Consider the following 12534-nt stretch of genomic DNA (forward strand, 5'->3'; position numbering starts at 1 on the left):
AAAGTATTTAGCAACTTTTCCACGTCTACAGTAAGGCGGGTGTGGGACTAGAGTTAATATCCCAGCTATTGATTCCTGACACAGGCACAGAACCACCTGTTCTTCTCAGCAAGAGGCTAAATCATGTTTACAGGAATCCTCTCTGTACCATATAAGATCCTGAAGAACTCATAAACAAGATAATGATAGGAGGGTTTATGTCCTGGCTTCAACGTGACTGAGTAGCTAAGACAAGTTGACTTTAAAGAGATCAGGAGTGGAGATGAGAAGAGTAAAAGCAGGGAAACGACATCTTCAAATCAATAGGCAAGGCTGTCAGTGACATCCCTCAGTCCCGATTAAACCAATTTGATGTCACCAGTTTCTAATCCATCGTGTGTTTGGGTTTCTTCTCTCCAGTCCCTGGCTTTCTGTGTTCTACCCCAAACATCAGCAAGGTGGCATCTTACAGGACTCTTTCCAGAAAAAACACAGAGTTGAACGTTCCAGAAGGCATTGAGAAATCCTGCTCCGAACAGGAAAATAACAAACCGAATATTGCAGTCAGTAAAAATAGACTTCTTATGAGTCCAGTGGACTACTCCCTGAACTATCGGCTGAAGACATACAGTAAGTCCTATAGGTTGACCACCATGAAAGTGATGAATGATGTCCTGTCTTGTCTTGAGAAACTAACTGCTCTCTTCATCAAAATTAATTTCATCCTTCCCATACTTGTAGAAAATAGCAGTGGGTATTTTAACATTTAGTTAAAATGGAAGACAGATGCCAAAATATTTAGCAACATTTCCACATCTGCAGTAAGGTGGGTGTGGGGCTGGGATTGCAATCCCAGCTGTTGATTCCTGACCCAGGCACAGAACCACCTGTTTTTGTCAGCAAGAGGCTGAATCCATGTTTACAGGAACCCTCTCTGTACCATATAAGATCCTATAGACAAGCAGCATCTAGTCTGCTGGTCTAAAGGTCTGAGGCTACTGGACTTCCATGCAGTTCTGGTTTCTGCTAAAGACCCAGTAGGCAAAGCTGTGTTCTGGGGACCCTGGGGGAAACACAGTGATAGCAGACATTACCCGCTTTGAGGAGCTTAAAGGGGACCCTGCTGCTAATGGAACCTGTGGTATCTGTAAGTGGCACCATCAAGAGCTGGGAGTACTCTGGTACTGGTGCCTCAGCCTGCCAATTAGCTGGGATCCCCGGTGGGCACCACCACACCTGGCTAATTTTTGTACTTTATGTAAAGGCAAGGTTTCACCATGTTGTCCAGGCTGGTCTTGAACTCCTGAGGTCAGGTGATCTGTATGCCTGGGCCTCCTAAGTTGCTTGGATTCCAGGTGTGAGCCACCATGCTGGCTCCACAGATTCGTTTTAAAGTAAAGGTTGTTAGAATGCATCCATCCGTGCAGTCTCCTTATAAATTTCTCTAAACATTCATTGACCATGATATATGATGAGATAATTAGTATTGCAGCAACCCTTCTGGAAAGTAGTTAGGGCAATTTTCGAAGATTTTGGGGGAAAAAGTTTTAATTGTTTGCACTGACTTAGATCACAGGACAGATGATTAATATCTACAAGATGAGAGAGATTTTGTCCCATGGGTCTGAAAAGCAGCCTCATCTACTTATGACGTGACTTAATCTAGGGCCCGATAGAACATTCCAGTCAGAATATCACATTATTACACTGAGAATATTTTATGTCCTTGTGCTATGACTGGACACTGATTTGGTCTGTGTGAAGTGTGACTTGCTCAATGTGACCTGCTCCTCTGAATTTATTTACAGAAGATAGAAAAGATCATGAAGAAGAACAGAAATACAGAGGCAGGAAAAATAAACTTCTTATGAGTCAAGCAGCTTACTACCCAGGCTGCCGGCTGAAGACAGAAGGTAAGTTCTATAGATTCTCCATTACGAAAGTGCTGAACAATATTCTGTCTTTTCTGTGAAACTGAACACTCTCTCCATCAGAATTTATTAAATTTTTCCCATACTTCTAGGTAAATATAAATGGCTACCTTAACATTTTGTTAAAAATGGATGAGAGAGGTCACAGTAGGTAGCACCTTTTCCACGTCTGCAGTAAGGCAGGTGTAGGACTAAGGGTACAGTCTCAGCTGTTCATTTCTGACACAGGTGCACAACCATGTGTGTTTCTCAGCAAGAGGCTGTTGATTTCTGACACAGGCACAGAAGCACCTGTGTTTCTCAGCAAGAAGCTAAATCATGTTTACAGGAATCCTCTCTGTACCATCTAACATCCTACAGACAAGTAGCATCTAGTCTGTTGGTCTAAATGTCTGAGGCTACTGAACTTCCATTCGGTTCCGATTTCTGCTGAGGCCCAGTAGGCAAAGCAGCGTTCTGGGGACACTGGGGTAAATGTAGTGATGGCACACAGTACCCACTGTGAGGAGCTTGAAGGGGACCCTACTCCTAATAGAACCTGTGGTATTGGTAAGTGACACCATCAAGAGCACGGAGTACCATTGTATTGGTGACTCAGCCTCCCAGTTAGCTGGGATCCCTGATGGATACCACCACACTTGGCTAGTTTTTGTAATTTTGGTAGAGGCGGGGTTTCACCGTGTTGGCCAGGCTGGTCTTCAACTCCTGAGGTCAAGTGATCTCCCTTCCTGGGCCTCCAAAGTTGCTCCGATTCTAGGTGTCAGTCACTCTGCTGACTCCACAGATTCTTTTTTATGTAAAGGTTGTTAGAATTCATCTGTCGGTCCAGTCTCCTACGTAAATTTCTCTAACTATTCGTTCACCATCATATATGATAAGTTAAATCAGTATAGCTGCAATGCTTCTGGAAAGTAGTTAGGGCAATGTGTGAAGATTTTTGGGAAGAGGTTTTAATTGCGTGTGCTGACTTGGGTCAGAGAATACATGATTAAGATCTAGCAGATGAGGGAGATTTTGTCCCATGGATCTGAAAAGCAGGCTCATCTACTTCTAGCGTGACTTAATCTAGGTACCAGTAGAACATTCCTATCAGAATATCGCATTCTTAAACTGAGAATATTTTTCATTTTTGTGATATGACTAGACACTGATTTGGTCTTGTGTGAAGTGTGATTTGCTTAATGTGACCTTTTCTTCTGAATTTGTTTACAGAAGATCGGAAACGTCACAAGGAGGAACAGAAACACAAAGTCAGCAAAAATAAACTTCTTACGAGTCAAGTGTCCCGCTACCCGGGCTGCAGGCTGAAGACAGAAAGTAAGTTCCATAGGTTCACCTTCACGAAAGTCCTGAAGGAAGTTCTGTGTTTTCTCTGAGAAACTAAAGGCTCTCTTCATCAGAATTAATTTCACTTTTGCCATACGTCTAAGAAAATATAAATGAGTATTTTAATATTTTGTTAAAAATGGACAATAGAGGCCAAAGTATGTAGCAACTTTTCTACATCTGTCGTAAGGCGGGTGTGGGACTGAGGGTAAAGTCTCAGGTGTTGATTTCTGACATAGGCGCAGAAGCAACTGTGTTTCTCAGCAAGAGGCTAAATCATGTTTACAGGAATCCTCTCTATACCACCTAAGTCCTGCAGACAAGCAGCATCTAGTCAGTTGGTCTAAATGTCTGAGGCTACTGAACTTCCATTGGGTTCCCGTTTCTGCTGTGGCCCAGTAGGCAAAGCAGTGTTCTGGGGACACTGGGGTAAATGCAGTGATTGCACACAGTACCCACTGTGAGGAGCTTGAAGGGGACCCTGCTCCTAATAGAAACTGTGGTATCGGTAAGTGACACCATCAAGAGCAGGGAGTACCATTGTATTGGTGGCCCAGCCTCCCAGTTAACTGAGATCCCTGATGGATACCACCACACTTGGCTAGTTTTTGTATTTTTAGTAGAGGCGGAGTTTCACCATGTTGGCCAGGCTGGTCTTGAACTCCTGAGGTCAAGTGATCTCCCTTCCTGGGCCTCCTAAATTGCTCCGGTTCCACACGTTAGTCACTGCTGACTGCACAGATTCTTTTTTATGTAAAGGTTGTTAGAATTCATCTGTCAGTCCAGTCTCCTATGTAAATTTCTCTAACCATTTGTTCACCATCATATTTGATAAGATAAATCAGTATAGCTGCAATGCTTCTGGAAAGTAGTTAGGGCAATTTTTGAAGATTTTGGGGAAAAAGTTTTAATTGCTTGTGCTGACTTAGGTCAGAGGATACATGATTAAGATCTAGCAGATGAGGGAGATTTTCTTTCATGGATTTGAAAAGTAGGCTCATCTACTTCGAGGGCGACTTAATCTAGGGACCAGTAGAACACTCCCGTCAGAATATCACATTCTATTTTTAATTTTTGTGATATGACTAGATACTGATTTGGTCTTGTGTGAAGTGCGATTTGCTTAATCTGACCTGCTCTTCTGAATTTGCTTACAGAAGATCGGAAACGTCATGGGGAGGAACAGAAATACAAAGAGAGCAAAAATAAACTTATGAATCAAGTGGCCCACTGCCTGGTCTGCAGGCTGAAGACAGAAAGTAAGTTCCATAGGTTCACCGTCACCAGAGTGCTGAACAATGTTCTGTGTTTCCTCTGATAAACTAAAGACTCTCTTCATCAGAATTAATTTCATTTTTGCCATACGTCTAGGAAAATATAAATGGGTATTTTAACATGTTGTTAAAGGTGGATGAGAGAGGTCAAAGTATGTAGCAACTTTTCCACATCTGCATTAAGGCAGGTGTGGGACTGAGGGTAAAGTCTCAGGTGTTTCTGCAGAAGCACCTGTGTTTCTCAGCAAGAAGCTAAATCATGTTTACAGGAATCCCCTCTGTACCACCTAAGATCCTGCAGACAAGTAGCATCTAGTCTGTTCTAAATGTCTGAGGCTGCTGAACTTCCATTCAGTTCCGGTTTCTGCTGAGGCTCAGTAGGAAAAGCTCTGTTCTGGGGGAAATACGATGGTAGCACACTATACCCGCTATCGGGAGCTTAGAGAAGACTCTGCTCCTTACATAACCTGTGGTATCTGTAAGTGGCCTCATCAAGAGCAGTGATTACTCTGGCCAGAGGGACATCCTGCTTTCTGTGCAGAGGCTCTTGTTGGTTAAAAGGAAGAACGACAGCACCCACGACTTTGTGGAGGCAGCAGTGCATAGAGGAGGGGCCCTGGGCCAGTCTCCTGAGCTCCATCCAAGTTGCTTCTTTTGTTTCTTACTCAGTTGTGTCATCTGTTCATAGGATACTGTAATAATGCCTACCTCTGTCAATTGCTGCACTGAATTAGATGGCCTGTTGATTGTAACCCTCCCGGGACAGTTGTTGGCACAGAGTAAACACTGTCTATTAGTTCTTCATTCTACTGTGTCTAGCATAAGAGAAACTTTATTAGTCTGTGCATATTTCCTTTATGGCCTTATGAGAGACTCCAGACGTCCATACTTCCGCAATGACAATTTTATCAGTGGTGTTTTCTTACACTAAACATATGTGGCCATGAAGTGACTAGGACTTTCTGAATGAGAACACAGATGGGAAACCCATGGGGTTGGAGGTCACAGTATTGTAAATGTCCCTCCTTCTGTGATGGATGGTGGTCTTTGGAGCAAGAGGCAGCATCTCTCCAGTTGCAAAGGACATGAAGGAAGCCGTGACAGAAGGGCGGTTGTTGGAGTGGAAAGAGCTCTGGAGTAAGAATGAAGGTTCCCAGGCTGTATCTTCAGCAGTGTTCCTAGGAACTGTCAGTGAGCAATTGATTTCTCCTTCCTGAATTTCTCTGTCTTCATCTGCAAAGGCAGGTAAATTTCTCTCTCTCCATCTGCAAAGGCAGACATCTTGCAGTGTCTGAAGCATTCAAATGTGCAAACACTTATGCCCGCTTATTACAACGAGATAAAGCCCCTCGCTGTGTGGTGTTGGAGAAAGCACTTGATGTGTGGGCATTTGGTGGTAGGAAGTGGTTCAGACTGGAGCACTCCCCTTGGAGAGAATGTCCCTGAATAACATAGCAGAAGCCACTTGGAGGGCCTGTGAAGTCACCTGATGTGCAGAGGATTGTGGGACAAGTTTGTTTATCCTCTCCTAAGAGAAAGAAATAGGTTGTAAATGTGAACTGTGACAGGATCCCAAGCCTGTCCCTGGGAATCAGATCTGTGTCAGGATGGCGGAGACAGCTGCCAAAGTCCAGAGAGAGGCTGCAAAAGCCTCCAGTGATGTGGAGAGCAGAAGTGTTTTCAACATTTGGCTTCATCTTCATGATGAGCCTCCTGATCAGAAATGCACTGCCTGGTGGATCAGGAAACCATGCCAGGGCATTTTGTTAAAGAGAAAACATGAGAGCTTTCAGTAGAATGGGGACCCATACACAGATGTTCACATCCCTGCGCACATTGGGCTGACTGTCCTTGCAGAGTGAAATGGGAAATATCTGAACGAACACACCTGTACTTGCAGAAAATGACAAAGATGAGGATGAAGATGTTCATGTTGTGGAGGCTGAGAAAATACAGGAATCACGTGCCCCCAGGTACCACTGAATAATCAGGAGTAAGTAATGAGTGGTAAAGTATGGAAAAGGTCTAGAAGCACACCCATGGGGTCTCCCATGGGCCAAAAGCCTGCATTCCCTTGGCCACAATATGTTCAGTTCAACCCAACTTAGACACAGGTGTGGCAGCTGTTGTGGTTCTTTGTATGTGCTGTGTGCCGTGTCTGAATTTTACAGGGATAACTGAGTCTCTTTTCTTCTTGGCTCCTTTCTGCCCAGTGTAATGAATACCAGCTGCTCTCTTTCTCTCTGGTTCCCATGGCAGCCATGCTCTGTTGCAGAGAGGAGAATTGCCTGTTTCCTCTCAAAGGGAACCTCCCATTTGCCTTCTGGGACCACTCTCTCATTCCTCCTGTGAAAACTAGCTAGGACTCCCTGGGGTCCAATCTCTCTTTGTTTAATCTTCTGTCATCTCTATCCCATCTGGCTCATCAGGGAGGTCCAGAAGATTGAAGTCAAGAAAGTCCCTGAGGACTCACTGGAGAAATGTGTCATCACTCATTCAAATAGCTGTGGCCCTACTGACTCCAGCCAGCCTCACAGAGACTCCAATGAAATCACATTTGAGGAAGACAATGTTGATTCTGCACTGGTTGTAGAGAGTGAATCATCTCATGATGTGGTGGAGGATGCTCTAATCATTCTTTCAGGTGACCACTATGTTCCTTGTTTTTGGTACCTCTGTCTAGGCTGAGGAAGATCAATTCTGAAGACAGGCTGTATACACACAAATTGGTTTGAATCAAAACCTATCATGGGATACTAAACACAGATACCAGGGAATTTTTATCTCATCCTCAGCTCATGCCATGCGTTTGCCGCCGAGGTCCAAGTATCAAGTTACCAGACCCCAGGCCAGTGTGACAAGCTCATGGTCACCTGTGTGCAGGAGGTGTCTGTCAGGTCTCCTAGCTTTGATTCAGTATCTCTCATGTCATTATGTCATCTGTCCCTGAACAATGTCCATGGAGTTTCTATTTATTTTTAAGGAAACTGAGAGCCTTGCCTGTTTACTTGGAGAGATTGTTCCCCAGGTTTCACTGCTCTGAGCTTCAGTCTTGATCTCTTTTAAGCCAGCTTGCTTAGTGGCATAGTCACCTTGAGACCAGGATGAAAACATTTCCTCTTTACCTTGCTGATATGTTTCCATAAAGCAAGGCTCAGCCCTGGCTCTCTACCCCATCCATGCAATGGCTGATCTGATGTTTCTTCGTAGCATCATGTATTGTTTCTTGTTGTTGTTGACATGGAGTCTCCTTTTGTCACCCAGGCTGGAGGGCAGTGGCACCATCTTGGCTTACTGCAGCCTCCACTTCCCAGAGTCCAGTGATTTTCCTGCCTCTGCCTCCTGAGTAGCTGGGACCATAGGTGCCCCCCACCACACCTAGCTAATTTTTGTATTTTTAGTAGAGACGAGGTTTCACCATATTGGCCAGGCTGGTCCTGAACTCCTAACTTTAAGTGGTTCACCCACATTGTCCTCTGAAGTCACAGATTTTTTTTTTTTTTTTTTTTTTGGGAGATGGAGTCTCCCTCTGTTATTCAGGCTGGAGTTTAGTTTCACGCTCTCAGCTCACTGCAACCTCTGCCTCCTGGGTTCAGATGATTCTGCTGCCTCAGCCTCCCGAGTAGCTGAGACTGCAGGCATGTGCCACCATGCCCAGCTAATTTCTTTGTATTTTTAGTAGAGACAGGCTTTCACCATGTTAGCCAGGATGGTCCCAATCTCCTGACCTCGTGAAGTGTTCACTTCGGCCTTTGAAAGTGCTGAGATGACAGGCGTGAGCCGCCATGCCCGGCCCACAGATTCTTTTTTGTTTTGTCTTTTTTTATTCAGTCTCCCTAGAGACTGTCAAAAATTGTCAATGCCAACTCTATTGCATGTTATCAAGGTGGGGTATTGGGAAAAGTTTTCAATTAGCAATACTCTCATCTCAGGTAAAACTCATCGGCTCTGATACTGGCACTGAGCAAAGCTCGCAGATTCTTTTTAAAGCAAGTGTTGTTAGAATTTATATATCTGTCCAGTTTTGTGTATAGATGCCTCTAACCATTCAATGACCTTGGTACCTGGTGAGATAAGTCAGTATTGCAAAAACACTCCCAGAAAATAGTTTGACTCATTTTTGGAGATTTTCTGGGAAAAATTTGGTTTAACTTTGCATGGACTCAGGCAGAGAATATGGCATGATGGTCTACCCGTAGAGGGAGATTTAGGCCTGTGTGTCTGGAAAGCAGGCTCACCTACTCACCAGGCTTCATCTAGGGCACCCTGGAATAGTCCTGTCAGAATTTGTATTCTTGCCCTGAGAATATTTCTGTGCTTGTGCTATGACTAAACACTGATTTGGTCATATGTGAAGTGTGATTTGCTTAATGTGACCTGTGTCTCTGAATTTATTTACAGACAGACAAAGTGATGATGAGGAAGAGGAAGAAAGAGGGCCAGTGCCCCCCAGGTAATGCTGTGGAGTTGTGGGCTGTTAGTTCAGTAGTGACACCTGGAGACTGTAGATCCTGGGAAAACGAGGAAGTGATGACTAGAACTCTTTCTTCCATTCACCAGCTACAAATTGTCCTTATTGACAATGTTGTGGGTGATTTGTGGCACTTGTATAGGTTTTAATTTCTCACTCCTCCCAAGATGGGAACCTGCAATCAGATGAGCCAGGTGAACTCAGCAAACAGGGATTTCCTGGTTTCGCCTGTTCTCCCCACTGTGTTTAAACCCAGGGAGAGACGCATATATGCTTTCTGCCCATTTGTTGTGAGCATGTTTGCTAGGATTTGTGAAGAGAAGGAATTCAAAACATAGACATATGATATCAAAATACTGGAAAAGGGAGGCCCTTAATACACAAGATCTGTGTGTCTGAAATGCCTCAGGAGCTCTGTTCACTTGAATGCTGCATGTAAAATTTCAACACAACTTACGCGAGGCAGTTGAAGCCCTGTGTTGGTTCTCGTGCTGCAAGTCATGATGATAGTTTACTGGGAGAGTCGGTGGCCTGCAGTGGCTCATCTGTGGCAAATGCACTGAGCACATGCTGCTCATTTGTTCTCTGTCCCCATGGTAGTCACCCTCCACCCTGCATTTAGAAAGGATAGTTTTCTTTTTTCTCTTGAAGGAAAAATGCCTTTGCTTTCTCTGACCATTCCATTCTGACTTCCATCAGATCAGCTGGGAGACTTTGTTGTCCAATCTCTGTTGGTTTCATCTTCTGTCATCCCTGTCCTGCCTGGCTCATCAGGAATCTGCAGGAGTCTGTGGAGGAGGAGGCCCCCCAGGAGTCCTGGGATGAAGGTAATTCGACTCTCTCAATTCCTCCTGGCACATCTGCCTTCAATGAGTCTTACAGGAGCAACTTGCACTCATTAGAGGAGCAGGAGGTCAACTTGGCTGTCGACATAGGCAGTGAGTATTCCATTGTGAAGTTGATAAAGCTCCAATTTGTGTCCCAGATAGACCCCGTAGTCTTTGGGCCTTGCCTCGCTGGCCGGGCTGAGAGTTGTCATCACTGTGGGCTGAACCTGTCCATCAATGTAGATTTCAATCACTCTGGATTCCAGTCTGAAGCATGGGCATGCGGTGGGTCAGTGAGCTTTGCTCTCTCTCTAGTCTCAGTCCATGCCCGTCATACCCTGGACTGACTGTCAGGACATTGAAACCCAAGGCAGGTGTTGCCAACTCACACCAAGCTATGCAGCGCATGTCCAAGAGTTGTCTGTCAATCTTAATTAAATGTCTCTTGCCAGCTACCACGTTCCTCAGGAGTTTTGTTCCCATGCATGTCTGTGAGGTTCTTTCCTGTTTGTACAACCTTGGGATAAAGGGATAATGGTCTGCCAGAATAGGGACGTTTCACCATTGGTTCTGAGACACAAACCAAGGAATCTCTATCATGATTGGCTTTGGGACCTCCTGAAGTCTATCTCTCACATTATCCTGTTCTCATGCTGAGGAGCCTGAGGTCCCTGTGCAGGGATTAGACAGTGGACTGTTACGGGTGTAGGGTAATGGCTTATTTTGTCTGTCCCTATCTGAATTTATTGCAGAGATTAAAAAGGACCAAGAAGAGGAAGAAGACCGAGGTCCACTGTGCCCCAGGTAACTCTGAGCAATTGTGAACAGCTAATGTTGTGTTGACACCTGGAGACGCCAGGTCCAGGGAAAACAGAGTGGGCTGATCATATCAATACCATCTTTTCAACGAAGCCTGAATTATTCCTACTAACATTGCTGTTGGATTTCATTGCAGTAGATATTTAGGTTTCCATTTCTTCCTCCCCTTACCATTTACTAACTACTGTAGGTTGACCATACTTGTTTTTATGATCAGTGTACACTGTGTGTCCTGAGGGCAGTAACTCAGAGTGTCCTTCTACTCCCTCGTCAGTGTGTCACCTGGATGCTTCACTGAGCTTACTTTCTCTCTCTTTCTCTCTCTTTCTCTTTCATTCTTTTTACCCTACTCTTGTCCATCCCAGCATAAAGCAATAATTTGTTACGTTATTAATGGATCTTTGTTTTTTCTTTGTTAACCACTTTCTTGTGCTACCCATGAAATCTAGTTGGGGCTCTGGGTTGTCTTATTTTCCATGACTTATTCTTTGGTTTTTCCTCCTTTTTTAGGCTCAGCATGGAGCTAGTGGAAGCAGAAGAGCCTGAAGTCTTCTGGTACTCACAGAATATATTATGTTCAACATATACAGCGTATCTTGAGTTTTATTACACATGCCAGGCTTACACATATGCCATTTTTTTATTTGTAGAAGAGCATGTTCGCTTGACTTTGGACATGGACAATAGGTTTCTTACTATGATGGTGATAAGACTCCACCTCGTCTCCTGGATAGGGGTCATATTCCCACACTAAGGCAACATTTCACATGGGACGCTGCCAGTGCAGAGTATGAACAACGCCATGTTCTTGCTGAAAACGCTTAGCCTGAGTTTCATAGCCTGAGGTAATCTCCAGACAACTTCAGAATGTAGAACAGTGAGCAGCACTACTGACCTGTCTCCTTCAGACAGCCCATGTCACCACAAATCACACAACTAAAAGGAGAAGAGACATTTTGGATTGAAAAAGAGTAAAAGATAATGTAGCCACATTTCTTTAGTTCTTTTGAACCCAAAGTGTCTCCTCATCTTTTTGTTGTTGTCGTTGATGGTGGTTACATGGGCTTGTTTGTAGAGGACAGATCAGCTGTCTGGCTCAATGGTCTGTACTCTGAAGTTGTCTGAAAATGTCCTCATGATTAAATTCAGCTTAAATGTTTTTCCGGGAACACTGCAACGTCAATGCTACCTCACCCATCTGCAGGTAGAGACGGTCCCATGTGTCTACCATCATGATCGTGATACCAGGACTGTTCCACCATCTGTCTGTCACCATGATCGTGATACCAGGACTATTCCACCATTTGTCTATCACCATGATCGTGATACCAGGACTGTTCCACCATTTGTCTATCACCATGATTGTGATGCCGGATCTGTACCTTTCAGAGACACCTTATTTATACTGAAATAATTGGGAAAATGGTTTTTAAAAGTATTAATATCTGTATTCAAATGATCATCCCTCGACATTTTATTATCCATTAATCAGCCCTGGCTGTGTCAATTATTATATTCACATCTGTACAGTGGAAATTTTCTATTTTACTGTATCTTTGCTTTTTCTAGTTTCTGTTGTTGAACAAAAAAAATTCTCTGCCTGAATTTCAATTTTTGTCAACATTAATTTTAATCCATACAATGAAAATTTTTTGTCTTTTAGTTAAGACTGTCAGCATAAGACCACAGCAAAACAGAGATTTTGCTAATTGCTAAACCTTTGTTAATTACTGGCTGATGAGAGAGGTAGTTTATTTAATTAGCTGCTAATATCTATTAAAGTGAGCAGCCAGAGAAATGTCTATCAGACTAAGTATGTGCAAAACCCAGGCCATTCTCTTTGAGTCTTTTAAACTATTTCAGAAGAGAAGAGAATAGGCAGATTCCACATATGTGGACAGGAAGGA

The 12534-nt window shown here is 43.8% G+C and overlaps 1 protein-coding gene and 1 non-coding gene across 2 annotated transcripts in view; one reads left to right on the forward strand and one right to left on the reverse strand.

Moving 5' to 3' along the window:
* Positions 1 to 11999, forward strand: part of LOC116545742 (neuroblastoma breakpoint family member 3-like) — a 39427-nt gene extending 27428 nt beyond the window's left edge. Inside the window, exons 10-14 of the mRNA XM_032272234.1 lie at positions 400 to 609; positions 6411 to 6483; positions 9756 to 9919; positions 10561 to 10612; positions 11138 to 11999. Of these exons, the coding sequence (XP_032128125.1) occupies positions 400 to 609; positions 6411 to 6483; positions 9756 to 9919; positions 10561 to 10612; positions 11138 to 11381 (743 nt within the window). The 3' untranslated portion in view covers positions 11382 to 11999. The remainder of the gene's footprint in view (positions 1 to 399; positions 610 to 6410; positions 6484 to 9755; positions 9920 to 10560; positions 10613 to 11137) is intronic.
* On the reverse strand, positions 8342 to 8482 carry LOC116545748. Its single transcript, XR_004266427.1, has one exon. It is a non-coding gene; the product is annotated as a U4 spliceosomal RNA (small nuclear RNA).
* Positions 12000 to 12534: the final 535 nt, after the last annotated feature.

Source organism: Sapajus apella, unplaced genomic scaffold (genome assembly GCF_009761245.1).
Source record: "Sapajus apella isolate SASKATOON/1434 unplaced genomic scaffold, GSC_monkey_1.0 scaffold355, whole genome shotgun sequence".
In the NCBI taxonomy this organism is placed as follows: Eukaryota; Metazoa; Chordata; class Mammalia; order Primates; family Cebidae; genus Sapajus; species Sapajus apella.